Source organism: Euprymna scolopes, chromosome 35 (genome assembly GCF_053919585.1).
Source record: "Euprymna scolopes isolate OS-2025 chromosome 35, ASM5391958v1, whole genome shotgun sequence".
NCBI classification, from domain to species: domain Eukaryota; kingdom Metazoa; phylum Mollusca; class Cephalopoda; order Sepiida; family Sepiolidae; genus Euprymna; species Euprymna scolopes.
In genome coordinates this window covers 35,788,451-35,809,971 of record NC_136516.1, presented here as the reverse complement: position 1 = coordinate 35,809,971, position 21,521 = coordinate 35,788,451, and the positions used below count along the sequence as shown (strand labels likewise).

At 31.9% G+C, this 21,521-nt stretch overlaps 1 protein-coding gene across 1 annotated transcript in view; it reads right to left on the bottom strand.

Moving 5' to 3' along the window:
* LOC145259815 (cleavage and polyadenylation specificity factor subunit 1-like) overlaps positions 1 to 21,521 on the bottom strand; it is a 130,234-nt gene that overhangs the window by 106,227 nt on the left and 2,486 nt on the right. Inside the window, exons 2-4 of the mRNA XM_080117616.1 lie at positions 9,881 to 10,080; positions 6,370 to 6,409; positions 1,019 to 1,149 (exon numbers count right to left, since the gene is read on the bottom strand). Coding sequence (XP_079973742.1) covers positions 1,019 to 1,149; positions 6,370 to 6,409; positions 9,881 to 10,021 — 312 coding nt within the window. The 5' untranslated portion in view covers positions 10,022 to 10,080. The remainder of the gene's footprint in view (positions 1 to 1,018; positions 1,150 to 6,369; positions 6,410 to 9,880; positions 10,081 to 21,521) is intronic.

Sequence of the window (21,521 nt, the reverse complement as noted above, 5' to 3'; positions counted from 1 at the left end):
GCGCTACGCCAGAGATTAGAAAGTATGTTAGCTGACTTTAACCAAAATACAATATACAGGGTGTCCACAAAGTCTGGCTACATAATCTAAAGGGTGTCCACAAAGTCTGGCTACATAATCTACAGAGTGTCCACAAAGTCTGGCTACATTATCTGTATAAATTTAATTTTGAGTGAATGTTTCCTAAAATTCCTAAAAATGTTCCTATATACTTTTATAATACAAAATACATGCTAAAATATTCCTTAATTTTGTTATTGTTTTTCCTATTCATTTTATACATAATGTAAAAAATTAAATTAAATTTTTAAAAATGTAGTTGATTCTTTCTTTACATTTCCCTTTAAAAAAATTGAACACTTAAATGTTGTGGCCAAACAAGTTCCGCTTTTTTTAAGTCCTCGGAAATAAACAGCGTTAGTTAATTTGAAGATCTTACAAAAACATAGGTTAAAATATAAGAATATCCATAAACTGATTCTTTAGATTAAGCATTTTTTTTATATGTTTACAGAAATATTTTTTACAGAAATATAGAATGTACAATATTTTTTTTAAATATAATAAAGTAAAATAAAACAAATGAATATGATTTCATTTAATTATTGGAATTCTTTGAGATGAGTCATTTTATATTTATTTATTTATTTATTTGCGGACTATCATCCTCATTTTTATAGCTGTTGTTTCATAGCGTTTTGATCAACTATTCTTCTGGTTTTCGTCAGGTGGTTAACCGCGAAGGGATAGGAATGCTGAATCTCTTAACTGTATCCTCAGCAATTACTGCCTTCCATAGTTGTTGTCGTCTCACTACGTTTTGGCCAACTAATCCTCTGGCCGGCTTCGGGTAGGATTGAAACCGCTATCTTCAGACAATGCTCACCTGGAACCGTAAAAATTCAATGTCTCAATCCATTACGCCATGGGCCCCGCAGTGGATAAAGACGTTGAATCTCTATGATTCTAGCAGAATCCAATTCTTAATCCAAAAGTATACAGCTGCCATTTATCTCACCTTTGCATCCATAAAACTAAGGAGTAAAGCATCTCGTTGTGCTCCAACCAATTTCACGGATTTCACCGACATGACATTCCCAAACAGACTGAATGTAGACATGCATTCAAGCTTTAGTTTCTTTCGTATTTCTGAAGAAAAAAAGAAATTTTGTTAACAACATTTGTAAAACACAAGAAAATTAGATCAAATTGCTTTTTTTAACGTTCAGTCTTGCTGTTAAGACAGGAAAAGGTGTTCTGAGCAGCTCCTCCCCAGACGTGGCAACCGCACTCATCTTATGGCGTATAAAGATTTTTTTTACCCAACATCACTTCAACTATCAACATGGTCACATCGTTGAAAGCCTTCTAGCATCTATGGTGAAAGGGTGGGATTTTGCTGCTTGTTGGGCTGGTCGGAAGTATTTACATTAAAAAGGTATAAATGTAGCAAATTTGTTAGAACACATTCACAAAAGTACTACTAAAACAAGCACAGATATGCACCGTTCTGACGATGAGACAGAGGCTGGAACTTAGTAGACAATGTGAGACCTATTAAATTAGAGGTGATTTTGTTTTTTTTTTACCCTATCCCAAAAGGGAGAGATTAGTGGTTGGTGCACCAGTCCAGATGTGGCAACAATATGCCATGCATGGATGAATAGCGGTGTTATAGAGATATAGTAGACTGGCAGGTGTGAGAAGTTTACTATCCTGGCAGAGGAGGACCACCTTCTTTACAGCAGATTTGGCAGTATCTTCTTTGTATTTATTCCAATTTATGTTACCAGTGAATGTTGGATTCTCAGAAAGAACGTTATCAGCTATGGCGATTGGTAGATGGTAATTTTCCTTATAATTGCTAACGGAAAGGAGTTTTATCTTAGTATTATTAAATGTAACCATTTGTTTCTGGCTCCATTTCACAACAGACTGAAAGTCATTTTCTAATGATTAAGCTACTGCCTACAATGTGTGCGCATTTGATTTGCCCTCATGTTGAGAATAGAGAATGGTGTCATCAGTAAATATACCCATCTCAGACATAATTGTATCACAGAAGTCTTTTCTGAAAACCACAAACAATAAAGGTTCAAGAATCGGTCACTGGAGCACACTCAGAATAATATGAAAAAAAAAAAAAAAATGGATATGAAAACAGCACTAACTATTTGGGTTTAACCAGTTTCCTCTAAAGGAGGAAGTTCCATGGGAGTATGAAATTCACAAATGGTCCACAGACGCATGTATATCCCTTTTAGGGGAGAGGACAACGTTAGGTTTTTGCAACTCTTGTAGGGAGGTGTAGACATCCTGCAACATACAGCGCCTGGAATTCCTAAATTGGTCACCCATTTGGTACTGACCAGGCTCAACATTGCTTAACTTCGGTGATCTAATGAGAACTGGTGTGTCAACTTGATTATGCTGTATATGCTATATATACTATAGATGTTCAGCACTCTAGGACAATCTGGATCTTTTTTTTTTTTTTTTTTTTTTTTTTTTTTGTTAAGAGGATTTGATTTGTTTCTGGCTTCCCTTCCACTACAGACTAGAAGTCATTTTCTAACTCTTAAGCTATTGCCTAAAACATATGTTCATTCAATCTGACCTCGTGTCATCAGTAAATAGACCCATTGTTGCAATATTTTCGATATATTACGGGGGTACGATCCCTGAAAGTTGGGAGATTCTATTTATAAACACTACCGATAGGAACTGATGAATCAAATTGAACCACGTTCTGCTATCAACCAATCAGAAACCAGAATTGCCCCATAAAAATTGAATCTTAGCATTCCAGCACATGATTTTTTCATGTCCAACACGAGAACGATCTTTTGCTCTTCGCCTGCAAAATTACAAAGTCCAGAACCAGCACAGAAGGGCTACCCACTGAAAATTCTTTGTCTCCAGGATTTAGACATGGCATACAATCCAAGACACATCTCAAAACACAATTGCATCACAGTGGTCTTTTCTGAAAATCAAAAACAATAAAGATTCAAGAAGCGATCACAGGAGCACATTTGCATTAATGTGATGCTGCATCGATATTCAGCAATCTAGGACAACCTGAGTTTTTATTTATTTTTTTTTTTTTAAAGAAGGATCTGATTAACAAATTTTCTGTGATCATGGAACTGTCAGTTTGAATTTAGTTGGTTGGTTGTTTTTGTTTTAAGGCATATCAACCTTTTTCAGGTTATTTAATGCCGAATCTAGTTATTTTGAGGAACGATTTTTAATGGAGTATATATTTTTTTTAAGTCGGATTCTATTTAACCCATAGTTGAGACCCTAACAGGTACTACCACTCTGGGTCAGAGTGGACCTGGGAGCAATGGCAGTTAAAGGGTGGATCCACACTCCCCAAGGCCAGCAAAAAAATATGATCCAGTTAATTTTCTGTGCTCATAATTAAATAATTTGAAGAAAAAAAAAAAAAAAAAATTCTAGATTATAAAGAATAGGATGTTATGAAAAGTTATTCTAGACATGAAACTCTACCAGAACTTACTTGATCAAATAATGGTAAAGTAAATTTTAACCTTGGTTTTGATATTACCAACAAAATGAAGAGAAGAAATTTTGATATTACCAACAAAATGAAGAGAAGAAATTTTGATATTACCAACAAAATGAAGAGAAGAAATTTTGATATTACCAACAAAATGAAGAGAAGAAATTTTGATATTACCAACAAAATGAAGAGAAGAAATTTTGATATTACCAACAAAATGAAGAGAAGAAATTTTGATATTACAACCAACAAAATGAAGAGAAGAAATTTTGATATTACAACCAACAAAATAAAGAGAAGAAATTTTGATATTACCAACAAAATGAAGAGAAGAAATTTTGATATTACCAACAAAATGAAGAGAAGAAATTTTGATATTACCAACAAAATGAAGAGAAGAAATTTTGATATTACCAACAAAATGAAGAGAAGAAATTTTGATATTACCAACAAAATGAAGAGAAGAAACTAAAAAAAAATTTGTATGAAAATGATTTCATTCATTCATTCATTCAATAAAAAAAAATTATGACATTATTTTGAAAAATAGTGTGCAACATCCTCGTCTTTTCCCTCTCAGCCCTATTTAACCCAGCCTCATTGGAGACACTGACTTCTAAGGTTGCTTCTTTCTCCTTCTTGTCCCATATCACTATGTCAGGTTTAATTGCTTTGTTTTCAAGGTACGTAGCTGTAAGAATCGCATAGTCATAGTGGATGGTGTACGACTTATTTCCAACTGTTCTTTCTGGTAAACATGTTCCCATAACTTGCTGCTGCATTCGATATTCAACTTTTTACAGATCATCCAGTGGAGAAATTTACATACTCCGTGTGTGCGTGTGTGTGTGTGTGATATTATCACATAACATAGAAAAAGGAAACCTAAACATTGTCCATCTTCAAGAATTTTCTTTCTAGCCCAATCTACTTTCGTCCAGCTTCAATTTCAATCCCTTCGATTGCTCTTGGGGGCACCTCCGATCTGTCTTTCACTATCCCCAACTGTAAGCGGTCTGTATAAAATGTGAACCTTGGATTTAATTTCAGTAGCCTTGTAACTCACTTCCCTTATTTTGTCTTTTAGTCATCACAGTGATGTTTCTGACAAAAGGAGGAGAATTGCCGTTTTCTGAGTTAGAGTAGTCTATCCATCTAATACTTATCGTTGGCTGGTTTTTGACCTCGGAGTGATATATATTTTTTTCATTTTCAGCTCTTTACATCAAGTGGTTTCATACCTTGTCTGGAGCAATTTCCATTAAAAAAAAATAACTCACTGCCATACCTTGATCAACAATCCTATTTCAGCTACCTTTGTGTGCCCTTCACTGTCTTTCTAATAACCTCATTTCCTTCTGTTATAGTTTTTCCTTTTCCTTACACCTGGGAGGGAAAAAGTCGATAGTATCACAGCCCAAATCTATAAATGATTAACCGTTCTTATCCTACGTAGGCTGGGAGTTGATGCAACAAAGTCTATGAGTAATAATTCTTTACATTATTAAAAGAGTAGTGATCCAAGAAGGAGACAACTTTTTTTTTTAAATCTTAATTTATCAATTATAATAAGAGATGTCCAATAAGGCAGGTTACGAGTACATCCTTGGTCCAGGTTTAAATGCACAGCAGTAACTTTAACTCCAGCACACGGATTTAGGGTTAGTGCGTGCACCTGGCTTAGAGAAGGGTAAGGAAATTTACCATGAGGGACGGCTACTTAGTTAGTCCTGAGATGGAGTCAATAGTTTGTTTAACGGCCCATCCGCATGGTAAACTTCGGTCAAGCATCTGCCAGATTGCAATAACACAAAAGTCTTTTTGATGGGGAAACAGTGGAGGAGAAATTCACAAACCCGTTTCTCAAGCGAGTCCAAATCGAAGCTTCTTATTTCCATTTCGGGGTAATATGTTACCACATATAACATTTTTTTTTTTCTTGAAATTCCATTACCTTCTCCGTTCTTTTTCTTTTCGGAACCCAGTAAAAACAAAAAAAGAGAGAAACATTCGTTGCTCTTCATGGCTAACTCAGATTCAACCGTACAATGTTTTTTTCGTTTTTAAGGTATCATTCGTTTTTTTTTTGCCTCTCCCTCCATAAACCAAGAAAACAAAAACCTCGCCCTCCCTCGCCGACACGCGAGTTCTGACTGCTTCTATTCCCCACTTTTCGGCTGCTGCTAGTGTTCCTTACGGCTTCGGCATGACCTCACATTGATTCCTAAAAATAGCTTGACCCCAGCAGCATCACCGTTGTTTTCACTCTGCCATAGACTTAGGTCCACTATTTGATTTGCGTCCACTCCGGAGTCTCAGTTTTCTTCCCGATCTTCGAATCGTGACAGGCATGATAAATAAATCTGTTTGCAAACTACTTTATAAATTACTAAACTTTATGACATGAAAAACTTTGTAGAAATTTTTTTTTATGGAAATCACTCCAGACAAGACATAAAGCCACTTAATGTAAAGGGCTAACAAAAAAAAAAAAAAAAAAAAAAAAGGCAAATATTACTTCAAAGTCAAAAGCTAGGCAAACCCAGAAAACAGCAATTCTTCCCTTTTTGCCAGAAACATTACGCATGAAATGTGAGGACTAAAGGACAAAATAAGGAAAGTAAGAATTACGAGGTTGCTAAAAGAAAACTAAAGGTCAATTTTCTATTCGCCTATGTATACAAATTGCTTTCTTAATCTTGGAGATGAATATATATATATATATATATATATATATATATTTTCATGAGAGCGCAGGACTACACCTGCAGCTATAAAATAAAAAAAAAAAAAAACAGTTAACAATAAAGATAATGCTTAAAAACAAAAAAGATACTTACCTCCAATTCTTTCTGGTGGTTTGTCGGCAAGGGCTATACTCTAAAAAGAAAAAAAAAACATTTTTATTCATAATCATATTCAGCTGAATGTCTGTTTTATATGCTGGTATGTGTTAGACGGGTTTTAGAAATTGATTTCAAAACCTATCTCTGGCCAGGTTTTTATTTATTTCTCTCTCTCTCAAATCCTTCTTTATCACTTGTTTTCATAACCCCTCCCCTAACCAACTCTGCTACCTTAATCTTTCTACATCTACTAATCCAAGCATTCTCATCCATTTTTTTTTTCGATGCAACCAAACCAACAAAGTCTTCTAGTCTTCTGTTCTGCACATAATCTCTATAATGTCTTAATTTCATCTTTCTCGGGGGTGGGGGGTCAACTTTTTTTTTTTTTTTTTTTTTTTTTTTTTTTTTACATTCCTTTGCTTCAATGTGATGTTCAGCAATCAATCTAGGGTAACCTAGATTTCTTTTTATTTCGGTGCTAGTGCACTTACTGATCCGTGCTATTTTTTAAATCGTATTTCCAAGTTTAATTAAAGTTTTATATGTTTTTTTTTAATTCAATTTTAAGGTTAAAGTACAGAATAGGTACAAAACACCCCCCACCATGTTAAGAATGGCTTTTTAAATAACATTATTTCAGCACAGATCAATAAGTGCATGAGTACCTTTATTTATTTTAAGGATCTGATTAACCAATTTTCTATGATCATGGAACCGTCAGTTTGAATTTAGTTTTTTTTTAAATTAACTTTACTTACCCGGTGTTGTCCGGGAGCATTTATTTTTATTTAGCTGTGACCTTGAAAAATAGTGTACACCATCCCTAGGTCAGAGACCATCATAATGTCTGGTTTGGTCCGTATTGGTCCGGTGATATGGGCTGTAGGAGAGTATATATGCATAGGCTATGACTGTACAACAAAGGTAACACAACCTCAATAGCCTTTTCATCCAGATACACTTTTCATTTAGTTTTTATCAATTTTGCAGAGAAATTGATTATCATCTTCTTGTGTGCCCAATTCTTACAAGTAACAAAAAAAAAAAAAAGATGGAGTTGTTTCTAACTCCCTTTCCACAAAGTAGGAGAGTTTTCATCAACATAAAGCGTCTTTTCCAGATTTTTATTAAAAAAAAAAAAAAAAAAAAAAATTATATATAAAACAAATAAAAGACTATATTCCAAATTTCAAGCTGTTGACCATCTTACCATTTATTCCTTTAAGTAAGTTGACATGCACAATTCTTGACAGCATCTGTTTCGTAGCGCAAAATCATTCATTTAATTATTATATCAATCAATGAATTTATTTTGCCCCAAAACTCATCAAAAGAAAAAACACTTAGCAATTTTAAAAGAAAATAAATGCATTTGGGCATGATTACAAAATCCGAAAATTGGGAGAGAAGCTGCAATTACCTTTTATCACGCCACCATATATATATATATATAGCTATGGTGGCGTAATAAAATGTTGATTGGCTGAAAATGCGAAGCTCGTTGTTTGTTTGTTTGCAAACATGCGACTTGAGCACTATAAAAGTGGTGGCGGGTGTCTATTTAAATAGACATTCCGATGAGTTATTTACGGGCATCAATTCCATGGTCGAGTGGGAGAATTGCCGACTGTCAACACGACAGTTCTAGGTTCAATCCTTGGCTTGGGAGAGATGCTAGTCTAGCGGCACTGATGAGTTGTGATACGAAACAGGACTGTATGTCGATGACTACAAATATATATATATATATATATATATATATATATAATGTAGATATTATTAGTATTTAATTGCTTCCCCACAAAAGCAAAATGTGACACAAGGTCATTTTTAATGTGGGGTTAAACCAGCTCCCCGAAAAAAAGGCAAAAGGGGCACTCCGGTAGGGACCAAAAATAATAATTGTCTCAGTATAGAGAGTTTCCCCTCCATTAACTAAGACAAATTATCTTAAGTGTAGCATCAGAAGAGATATTACACTTTGATCTTGGCCCAAAGGGCCAGCAGCACTTACTCTAGGCAGGTTGAATTACGTTCCTCCAAATGAAGAAGTTTCATAGTAGTATTGGGATGATTAGTTGGAATTGGGAATCAGAAAACTCGAAACATTTGCGGTTATCAGAATCGGAACAATTTGTGTCTAGTTCCCGATGCCAAAAACGATTTTTTAAATTTTCTTTTATGTTTGATACGGTTTAAAGCAAAATATTCCATTGTATTGATGATGCTATGATAAATATTTATTGATTTTAAACTACTTTTTTTTTTTTTTTTTTTTTTTACAATAATCGGAAAAAGATACTTTTATAGTTAAATATTTAGAGATCTCTAAAGAATCAGAATCGAGAAAAATATTGGAATCATCCCATCCCTATTTCATAGGAATATGAAATTCACAAGCAGTTCCCAGTTACATATATATTCTCATTCATATTTTTCTGCAATATTTTCACACATGTTGACTCAAAAATGACTTTCTTTAGTCAATAGAAAGGTTGTTATCTTCTATCATGATAATGTATGTCCTCACAATGCACGACTAACCACAAAGGAGTCACCACTTATCAAAGCCCGGAGGTCACTCAAGGATAAGGGTTAATGAGTGAACAGTGGTCAAACGGAACATGTTAGTCATCATTAGTAGTGGAAATTTGGTAAATTGGATTACTTAAGGAGATGGCTCATCAAGAATTTGTCTACATTGGACTTGACATATTGCAGTCAGTTGGAAAGCAGGAAAACAGAACAGAGTTCCACAGGCGTGCAGTTCTAAGAAAGAAGCTTTGTTCATGGCATCTACGTTTAGGTTTAGACACAGATAAAGAGTGTTTTCAGCTAGACGAGTGTTTTTCATGAAAGTCAGGACAGTGGGGACCATAGAGTGGAGCACTTGCCATGAAAATAACGATAAAGCAGAGACAAGCTCACGTCTCTTCTATGGGAAAAAGGTTGCAGGGAAGAGAAAAGAGCATCCTTTACTAGGCTACAAAGTCTGTTTTGAACTCTGTCAAGGCAAGATAAGCTGCTTCTAGCAGCTTCTGCCCGGATGTGGCAACAGTACTCCATCGTTGGACGTACTTGGCTCTTATACAGGTAGAGAATTGCATCAGCAGTGAGATATCTACTGGAGCGGTAGAATGCTCCCACCATCTTTCCAGCAGCCATGGCAACGGATTTGATATTATCACTTATTTCGAGGATTACAAAACCATTTAGATGGCTCCAGTTTAACATCACAAGGAGACTTAACTCGAGTTAGATTCATATTCCAAATCAAGACCTAAAAAATTTTACAAGCAAGGACATAAAATAAAATGATCATCCACTTCCTGAACATAATCTCCATCTTTTTTGAAATTCAAGCATCAATTTATCCTTTTGATACTGACATTTTGATAACTAGCAATTTCTTTCAAGTTACAAATTTGTCCATGGGCAGCGGTCTATACAAGCACCAACAAATACAAACACATAAGAATGCATCAAAATAAAATGTACTTACTTCTTCAGGTGTGAGGCGGAATACATTCAACTGGTTTACTCCAGCAATGACTAAGGATTTTTCAAAGTTGTTGAAAAAGTTGCAGTAGATACAATGTTCAATCCCCGTTGGGGTATGTGTCGGCCTGTAAACTCCGTACATGATTGACTTTTATTTTTTTATAAGGAAAAAGAAACAAGTCACTGTAATGTTTATATTACCTGTGAAAGGAAAGAAAAAATTAAGATTAAATTCGTGTTACAATAGTACCTGGTGCATCAATCCTTAGCCTTCATCTTTTGGACAGTGTGCAAAAAAAAAAATTTCCAATGTGCATTGTCTGCTAAGTTCTGAACCCTATCGCATCACTGCAGTGTTTTATCCCTGTTCTGCTTTTATAAGTATTTCCATAGAATGTGCTCCAGAGAACTTACTGCATTTGTATCCTCTAAATAGAATTACCCCAACCCACCTGGTTGGTAACAAAATCCCACCCCTTCACTGTATAGCCCCCCCCCTCCTAGATGCCAAAAGATTTTCTACTCCGATAGCTTCTTTCATAGGACTGGTATTGCAACTTTGAAAATTAGTAGATACCACCTTGAAGACAAAAATGGAAAAAAAAAAAAAAAAAAAAAATCGAGAAACTAAATGGTAGGCCATACAAGTGACTTTGCGTTCTCACAAGTCAAGATGGAAAGCAACAGAAAACTACTGTTTTTACTTGTCTTCCTAAGATTACCATGACTCTACATTTTGGATATAACTTTTTACCTCAAGAGGTAAACTTACCCATTTGAGAACCTCTGGAATACAATCACTTTCTAATATTCAATTGCGGAGAAAAATAAAAAGGAGAAATAAGGTTTTCATTGCTTTTGAAAAAATAATTTTTTTTTTTTTTTTTTTTTTTTTACAAAGGAGTCACCATTTACCAAGGCCCGGAGGCCACTCGAGGATAAGGGTTAATAAGTGTACAAAAGCCAATGGGAAAATATCGTAGTAATGGTTGGGGATGAACTAATAGATACTAGGGCATCACATGACCAGCCAACTAATCCAATCAGGTTTCTCCAACCGCCTGTCTAACCAAATAAAGGGCCGAAATGGATGAATACCCAGTCACCAGAATACAATCCTATGTCTTCATGGGTCACCACCCATAGCCAACAAATAGCCTCATTTTGTTTCTGAATTTTTTAGATTAGGATTAGACTCGTATTATTTTGAATCTTCGGACTAATGTTCTCATTTTGAGCGTTATTTACACAACATTTCGGTTGATGTCATCTTCAGTCTTCTTCAGGTGTATCTTGTTGAACTTGTTTGTTTAAACAAAAAATAACTTTACTAAAGTTATGGTTTTCAGAAGTAAATAAAAAAAAAAACACAATTTATTTTTGTTTTTTTTTATGTAAATAAGGCATCGTAATTTATAACAATAAAATAAAAATAAAATAATTTTTACAGGAACATTACAAAAAAAAAAAAAAAACCCTAAAGTCCGCATTAACAAAATTGATATAAATCTTAGAAAAATTAATTTCCCGAACTACCAATATTATCATTGAATTAAGCATTGTTTCAATATTTTCACACAAAAGATTATAATTGCAAAAATTATTTGTACTTTTTTTTTTTACACTTACATTTTTAACAATCTTTACATGTAAGACTCTAATATTTCCATTGCACACAAGAACGTATAATTATCAACGTAAGATAATGTTCATATAATCTTGGAAAATAAAGTAAAAAAAAAAAATAAATAAATAAATAAATTGAAAAACAGGAACATAGAACAGTAATTTAATTAAAAAATGGCAAAAAATTATACGAAAATTCCATCTCGGTAAGTACGGATGCGCAGAGGTGAAAAGAAAACCAGTCTGTTTTGCCCACCCTCTTTCTCTCTTCAACTACCCGCCTGTTTGTGTTTATCAACTTTAAATTTCACGTAAACATTACATTCTGATAAATTCTAACGGGTAAGTCTGTATTTTTTTTAGTGTGTAATTTTTTTCAATGATTATAAATTGTTTTCTTAACCAATTGTAATTCTGTATTAATATTAATAAATAATGGTGCTAACTTTTTTTTTTCAATGAATAAATTGTCAGTAGTATAATTAATGAATTTAATTAACTTTTATGCATTTTTAAATAAAGGAAGTTGGGTCTGCGACTATAAAAAAAAAAAAAAAAAAAAGGTATGAATAATGTTATAAAGAAATAAATTATGTCTAATTTGTCCTTCCATACATATTTGAATTTTGCTGCCAGAGTTTTTTTTGATACGATAAACAAGTCTCGTTCCTACCAGTGATACATTTTTGGATAATTATTACTTTTTTTTTAGCAAAAGTTAAGTACATTTATTGTATTAATTCATTATCTTAAGACTAACTTAATACTTAACTTGGAAATAATTTCAGAAAACTTATATTTTTCTTGCCAGAAAAATGTAGACGCGATTTTTACCATAATTAATTTTTATGTGAAATGTAGGGTTTTTCAGCTTTGAAATAAAATTATTTCATGTATTTTTTTTTTTTTATTTCACACTTTTTTCTTTGAGAAATTAACTTTAAACTATAATCTTTCAAATAGAATAAAAAAAGAAATCGAAAATTAAAAAAATTATGATTAACTGGCGTTAAAAACCATGTCCCTCTACCGAAGCAGCCATTAAATTGCCCATACCTAGCAGCTGCTGAATGAAAAGTAAACTATAACAAGTGTTTTTCCTAAATGTTTGTAATTCATTTATTTCATGTTTATTTTTTTTTAATTATATGGTTTAATAGAAAAAAAAATTTGAATTCATTTTTTTTATTAAACTGATTCTTACATAATAAATAAAATAAAATTAAATATATTTTTAGTAACAAGAAAATATGTTAACAAACAACAGAAGAACTATATCTATTGATATACTATCTTGTTCATATTTACTTGCTTAACCACGAAGGCAGAGTTAGACACAAGTTCATTTTTTAATGTGGGGAAAAATCCAGCCCCCCCCCCCAAAAAAAAGGGGCACTCTGGATAGGAACAAAAATAAAACTTGTGTCAAGGATGAGAGTTCATATAGAAACGTCAAGCGCACTTGATGTATATTTTATTTTATTCAAATTAAAACGTTTCTATATGAACTTTCATCCTTGACGTTATTCTCGCGTTGCCTACACACAGTTCAAACATTTCAAAATACATCCGCTAGATACAACGCGTGGCTCTTTACAAACAGACTTCTTTCTCCAAATTTACATGGCAAGGAAGAAGAAGAAAAAAGAAACGAAACAGCACACTGAAGATGGAGTATACCTCCGAAATAAATTTCAAACAAGTAAAATATTTGTTTATTTTCCTTATATTACATTGTGATTTGGCTTTCAAGCACGCTTGATGCATATTTTAATAAACATTGTCTCAGTCATGAAGGAATTCTCCTCCACTGACCGAGGTCAGAAAAGGTGAAGTGTAGCATGAGATCCTTTCATTAAAAGAAATATATTTAAGTGAAAATGGATGACATCATAAAGAGTGAAAGGCAGTTGCTAAAACAGCTGGCTGCTTTTTTAGAAATGAAAATGAAAATTATGAATTTTGGATTCTTTGGATAACTGTTTTCATCTTGAGTATTATTTTCACAACGTTTCAGTCGTATCTTGTCGAACTGAAATTTGCATGGAACTTCAAATGGAACTCGAGTAGCATGTTCTCATTCCATCAACAATGACTGGGTAGAAATTTTGAATAATTTGCAATTGTAATTTTGAGCGCAAGTAGATAAAATACTTAGCAAAATTCAGTTGAAAGTGACACTCTTCTGGAGGTTGAAGGTTCAATCCTCAGTGCAGGCAACACTCAAAAATACAACTGTGATTTACTTAGGATTTCTACCCAGTCATGACTGATGAAACGAGAGTATGCTACCTCGTGGATTAAATAAAAAGATTCTGTTCAAAATTCTATACAGATTCCCCGAATTCAACAAGAAATACCTAAAGAAGGTTGGAGGTTATATCGATCGAAAAAAGTTGTGAAAATCACACTTAAGAATACAAATAATACGTCTACATTTAATCTTTCATGTTTTGGTATCTTTTATTATATAAAGGAAAGCTATGTGTGTGTGTGTGTGTGTGTGTGTGTGTGTGTGTGTGTGTGTGTGTGTGTGTGTGTCTAGCTAAAAAGACAAGAACTACAAAACAAACACACACAAAGTTTGTATATTTTTGATCAGCAGTGATTTGAATGACTAATATACAAAATTAAAAAATTATTCATTCTTTGGGATCAACTAGGTCAGGTTTCATGAGGGATGGGGAGGAGGTCATCCATTTTATGTACTATTTTTTTTATGGAAAGCGTTCAAGACAAGGCATGAAGCCACTTGATGAAAAGAGCTAATAAGAACAAAAGCTGATTATTGCAAAGACAGGAGATGCTTATTGACCTTAATCTTAAAAAGACAAATGAGCAGGAAAAGAGTTCCATAACTTTGCAGTCCTTGGAAAGAAGCTACTGGAATAAGAAGCTGTATCATAATGAGGTTTTAAATGTGGGTGTGTCACAGGGGTCAATCCTCAGACCATTATTATTCCTGATATTCATAAATACTGTTAGAAACCCACTGAATATATGTCAGCCTGTGTCACAATAACATATTGAGGGAGTTTCTAACAGTATTTTGTATAGTTTTTCATTTTTAACTCATTTTCCCAAACTTGTGTTCAACAGAGAGTCCGACGCCATTTAAAATTTTCCAATACATCGGTAAACACTGTTTTTCAAGCTGAATAAACATGTTACATTAAATAAAAACACTAAAAAATTATCCAGTTAGGTAGAAAAGTAACTATCTTGCCTTTGATGTTATATATTTGTTTTTGACAACTTTTTCGAATTTATGTGTACAGTAATACAAACCCAAAAATTAATTATTAATGAAAATAGTTTTCAAAAAAAAAAAAATTCAAGTGTGTATATAAATTAATAGCATCAAGTCAAGGGAAGTAACTCCGTCCATCTTGTTACAATAATGGTGGGTGTCACACAATCATCTATTTGTACAAAGTACATGTTTTATGTAATAATGCAGTAATATTTAACAAATTGTGACATGACAATTGGGTGGATAACGTTTCTTATTGTTGAAATTGATAAAAACACTAAGTAGTTATTGTTTATTTTCACGAAAATTCATTTTTTTGGCTGTCGGATTTTGCTACAATAAAGAAAAATCAAAAGGAGTCCTCTAGCAGGTTAGATAAACAAAAATATGAGAAAAATACAGGGACATATTTGGCGGTACACCGTCTGTAAGAATGTCATTTGATTGGCTAGTGAAATTGACAATTATTGCAAAAAAATTTTTTTTATTAAATTGAAATAATATAGAAATTGCCATGATAAAATTAAATTGGAACAATATTAGAAAACAGAATATTTAAATAATTTTTATTAAATACAGAAACAAACATGAATAGAAGTTAAATTGTTCTCGGATCCGAGACGGATTTTTGGGTACTCTTGCATAATTTGACCCGAATTCTCGTGAATTCCCGTCAAGCATGGATCGGGCAATCATCGGTGTCAGCCGAGCGTTGTTCAAATGTTGAAACGCTAACTCGACTTTTTATTTTATTTATTTAATTTTTTTTTCTGTTATGTTTTTAGTAATTTTTAAAGTGATATTAGGGGGGGGGTGATTTTTTATTTTCTGATTAGTTACTTATTTATTATTTTTTTTTTAATTGAATTTTTGTGAGTTTGATTAGCCAAAGGAAAAGTACTATCTAAATGGAAGCAGATGACATTCGAATTGGAAAAAAAGCGACTAAAACAACAAAAAAAAAAGAAAAAAAAGAAAAGCTGACAAACAAATATATTTTCACACTCGCCAAACAGAAAAATGACAGGCAAGAAAATAAATCTATACATGTTAGAAAAAGAAATGAAAACGTCGATGCAGACAATCTCATATTGTCAGAAGAAATTGCTGTCCCCCAAAAATTAAGTGCAACATTAAACACAAATGTTTACTTAAAAAAAGATTGTGTGTAAAGGATGGTTTCTCCTGGAGATGTACAAATGGACAGTGCCACCAAAAGAATTTGAACAACAAGTCTTGAAAATAAAAATAAAAATACGGTAACAAAAAAGAAAAGAAAACAAAAAAAAAAACTTATACTTACACCTAACAATTATACAGTTGTTAAAATCTTTTCTTGGAGATAAAAAAAAATTAAATACTAAAATGAAATAAACATTTTCATTTTTCAAGGTAGGTTTTTTTTATTGTTATTTTTTATTATTTGCATTTGCATTTTTTCCGGTTTGTTTTGTTTTTTCATTAGTCTGCGTCTGTTACGACGCGCTCGGCTGGACACCGCTAATTGCCGGTCTTGCCCGATCCATGCTTGACGGGAATTCATGAGAATTCGGGTCAAATTATGCAAGAGTACCGATTTTTGTAACAACACATGGGTATTTGGCCAGATTCACACTTGTTGGAGTTACGGATTAATCCTATTAATGCTGCCATATGAACTTCATCTCAACAATTCCATGAACAAAGTTTCTTTCTTAGAACTGCAAACGTGTGGAACTTTTCCGTTTGCCTGCTTTCCAGCTGACTACAATATGGTCGTCTTCAAGTCCAATGTAAACAAATTCTTAATGAGCAGTTCCCCTTAAGTAATCCAATTTACCAAATTTACTAACGATTATTATGATAGTCTCATTAACTACTATAAACTCTTTAACCCTTATCCTCGAGTGGCCACTGGGCCTTGATAAGTGGTGTCTCGTTTGTTAAAAAAGAACAAAAAAAAAAACAAAAAAAACCTTTCCATAACATTAAAAAGTTCCGGGTTTTTTTTAGATAGAGGTCACCACTTATCAAGGCCCGGAAGGCACTCGGGGATAAGGGTTATAGCGTGTATAGTTTTACGTCATGTAATTCTTGCGACATTAATACATGATCAATAATTTGTTCTAAGCCTCCTTGTTCATGTTGCATTTTCCATTTTTTGCTTATTAATGATTTAACGAGATTTACTGATTTTTTTCTAATCTTAAAATAAAGTAAAATGTTTAACTTTCAATAGCTAATCAAATTGTTTTAATTAAATATAACTAACTTTTTTTTAATTTTAAATAAAAATATTTTTATTATAGTAATTATTAAATAATTGATAATTAAATTATTTGACAATTTAACTTTTTTTTAAATTCTTTTACAATAATTTAACTTTTTAAAAGTTATTTTACACTAATTTAAATTAAAAAAAAAATTTTTTTACAATAATTACGTCAATTTCAACAGCCAATCAAATTAGGTTAAAAACGGTGTACCCCTAAATATATCCCAGTATTTTCCTCATATTTTTGTTTATCTAAACTGCAAAGTTTCAAAAAGTTTAAAGCCTACACAGATTTTTTTTTCCTTCAAAAAAAAATTCACGCAGTAATTTAGTGACTTTGCTGAGAAATGTATATATGTACTTCTGAAATACTACTTGAAGATGGATGACGTCTTAAAGAGATCGACGAGAATCTATTATGACATCACATGAGTTTCAGAAATATTTGTGACCCATTGAGATCAGCTTTTAATTAGTGTTGGAACGATTAAATCGCAAACAGAAAAATCGAAACTTTTAAATCGGAATCTGAAAAAAAAAAAATAACCTAATTTCTGATTCCCAAAACAATTCTTTTAATTTTTTAACTTAATTTCCGATTGCTGGTACTAATGATAAAATAATATATATTTATTGATTTTAAATCTATCAATAAAACTAGAAATTATAGATCAAAATAACAAACTTGGGTATAAAAAAAAAAAAAAAAAAACGGCACAAGTGAATAAATATGGACGAAAATATCACATTGAGTTTATCAAAATCTTGGATACAGGGTGGAACGATAAAATTATCGCCCTAGAAGAGACGACATGATTCCATTTCCATTTGATGAAAATCGTTTTTTTGGGGTTTTTTTTTTGTTTTTTTTTTTTGGCATCTACTAGTTGGCCAATTGTGTACAAATCCCAAGAGCGATAGAAGGCTTCTATTAAGTAACATAATGTTTAATGAGAGCTGCTGTACAACTCATACTCTCTACCGATTCCAGTTATGACAACAGGACCCTCAAAATGCATCGCTGGATTGCCACGAACAGGAACGTGCCCAGGGCAATGAAAAAGTTTCGGACAACGGTTGTGGTCTTTGGTGCGCTTTCAAGTGAGGGCCAAATCATGCCACCTCACTTGAGAGTCGGCTTGAAAGTCAACACCAAAGTGTACTTGGATGTGCTGAAGAGTGTGGTGATCCTTTGGTGCAATCAGGTGGCCACTGGCAGACTAAGTGTGGCAGCAAGATACAGCACCGGCCTGACCCACGAGTCCAAAGGGACCCACGCTTGGCTTCAGAACGGGTGCTACAACTTTGTACCCTTCTCTCACTAACTTCCCTCCTTCCCCAACCTGAACCTGCTAGACTAGGTGTATCAGAAATTTGGAGGAATTTTTGACACCCCTAACAGAAAACTGTGAATAAAATACAAAAAAACTCGTAATTTCTCTTTTTAAAGTGGGTTGTTTATTTTCTGTATGGAATATACTTCCAAAATAAACTATTAAAGTTGTTTTAAAAAATAATAGAAATACTATTTTTTATTTTTTAAAAAACAGTGTTTACAAAATGCCGTCGCGCCTTCGTACAGCCATTTTTTTTACGTAATGAAATCAATTGAATTTTACGAGTTAAATATTTTTCAATTTTTAAACTTTAAAAATCTATCAAAATTTTTCTATTGGTTCAATTTTTACAATATTTTCAGAGTCAATGTGAAACTTTATGCTCTTTCCAATAAACCAAATATAATATTTTAGGCAAACGTCTTTTTTTTAATTCACCCCCCCCCATTTTGAAATGTCTATCAAAATTTTAATAATTAATTTATGTACCAAAGTTTTATATATCACAAATTGAAGATAAAAAGATCAATAAAGAAAATATTCTAATTTAAAATAAAAACAAAAAGTTTTTTGGAAATTTACCTGTAAAGTCCAAAGTATAAAACCTTTTTTTTTCTTTTTTTTTTTAAAAAAACACGATTTTTATTCTTTTTTTTAAATGAAAGCTCATGTTATGCTTATATCGTCAAATACCGGACGCTGATGGCAAATTTTTATATTTCATTCAATGTTTTTTTTTTTAGATATTTATTTAAAAAAAAAAAAAAAAAAAAAAAAAAAAAAATCAGTCGATAAAGAAGTATTAATATTAAAATATATCAATCAAAAACTCGTGTATTTCATTAAAAAAATTAAATTAAAAATAAATTAAAAAAATAAATAAATAAAAAAATAAAAAATTTTTTTAAAAATCGGTGAACTGGATTTTTAGTTTTAGGGGAAAAAACTTATAAGTGAATGTGTGTTTCTTTTTAACTACGGAGGACGAAAAATACTAATTTTGGTTAACTAGGGACTGCCGAACGATTGTGAAGATTGGACCACATGTTTCTGTGACGTCAGATTTGTGTTAACTATACAAACTATGGAAAAGCAGAAGCGACTTAATGATTTTTTAAAACCTTTATTTATCGTTTTTAAACTGTAATTAATAATTAATCTTTGTTATAATTTTGTTAGGTTTTAAGATTTACACAGTTTAATGATTAATAATATTATGAACATTTGTATATTAAATATGAAATACAGTTTTACTGAATGTTCTTTTGGTTACCTACAGGGTTCCATATTTTGTTCGATAAAAAGAGACAAACAAAATATGAGTGGGGGGTCTACAAAATGCTGATATTTGTGCAATATTTTCAAATTGGTTTTAATCTGGTGATAAAATAGCTGACAAGAGTCATGTTTATATTAAAACTGAACATTTAAAAAAAATTGAAACACAATTAATTAAAAATTTATGTTGTAACGGAATATTTTGAAATAATGGAATTCTAATCGTTTTAATCTTTTAAAAATTAATGTTTATGAAGTTTCTTTTTCTTGGCAATTCAACTGATTATAGTATATATTAATTTAAAAAAATAATATTAAGTTTTTTAATTGTAAATTTTTGTTCAATATGTGTATTTAAATTTTAAAAAAATAAATATTTTTTACTTATTTGAACTTATGTTTCATAATAAATAGAAATTTCGATAGATTTAAATATATTTTGTTCGAATTTCGAAAAATTAAATGGGGTGGGGGAACACGCACTAAAAAAATATTTCCCCTCGTATATTTTACGAAAACTGCATTTTATATGTAATTTCATTCTAAAATGGATAAGTATTGAAAATTTCACGAAAATCTGACCATTAGTTGATTTTGGCTAGATTTATTAAATATGGGTATGTTGTCACGTTCAGAATGTCTACTACATGCGAACGTTATTTTAAAGCGCCAATTATGTGAACACGATTTTCGTCTCGCAATTTCATTATTTTCGTTCGATGAAAAACATTTTTTTAATTATTACTGGTTTAGTTTGCCCTTCTTTTAAACGGTACAAAAGTTATACTGATAATATTAATTTATAGTAAAATTACATCGTGTTACATATAGGGTGGGATAATTCTGTGGTGACTTTTGGCAGTCCCTATGGTTAACACACGCAATAAAAAAAAAGACATTTATGTCCCTTTGACGAATCCATATTTGATAAATTTCATAGTAGCAGGAGGAGATCTTTTAAGCTTGGCGCAAAACACGTTATGAAAATGCGATTTTCTATGACCCTCGCTTTAAAAAATCCTTTTATTTAAAAAATACATGGAATTTAAAATATAAATATGGATAAATTCTTAACAATGAAGAATGGAACTACCCATTTAATAGTATTTTTTATAGGTAAGTGATTTTTTTGGCATTTATATATACATATATTTATCGAAGCAAGACAAAATATGTTGATTTTCTTTATATCTTTTTTAAAGAAAACCGCTTTAAAAAAAAAAAAAAAATATGGCATAATTTGCTATTAATCCTGTTATTTTTTTAAAATTTGGTCTTTGCTCCTTTAATTGAAAAAAAATTAGGGTTTGAATTACATTTTTCAAGTAGTTATAAGCTTCGAAAAATACTAACTTGAATTATTAAAGTTCTGATTATTTTTAATGTCCGCTTTCTGATACGCCTACGACTAGACTACTTCATTTGATCATATGTTGAGAACATCACTAACATGACCTCCCACCACAACGCAGCCAGCCTGATCGCCGACGCTTGTGGAAGAAACATGCTCCCAGTTCTGGACTCTTATCAAGGCGATGATTGAGGTTGAAGGCGGTTACATTGAATAGATATCACCTCTACTATATAATCAAGTTTCCTGAATTGATTTCTTCAATAAAAGTTTTGGTGCTAATGTACTTACTGATCCGCTAGGTGTGTCAGAAATTTCGTGAAAATAGTGAATAGCTTATAACTCCTCGAAAAATGTAATTCAAGCCCTATTTTTTTTTTTTCAAATTAAAGGACCAAGGACCAAAGTTTCATTAAAAAAATAAAAATAAATAAAAAAAATAAATAAATTAAAAAAAAAACAATGTGTTTTTTTTTTTTTTAAAAAAGGTTTTAAACTTCGAACTTTACAGGTAAATTTCTAAAAAACAGTACTTTTTTTGTT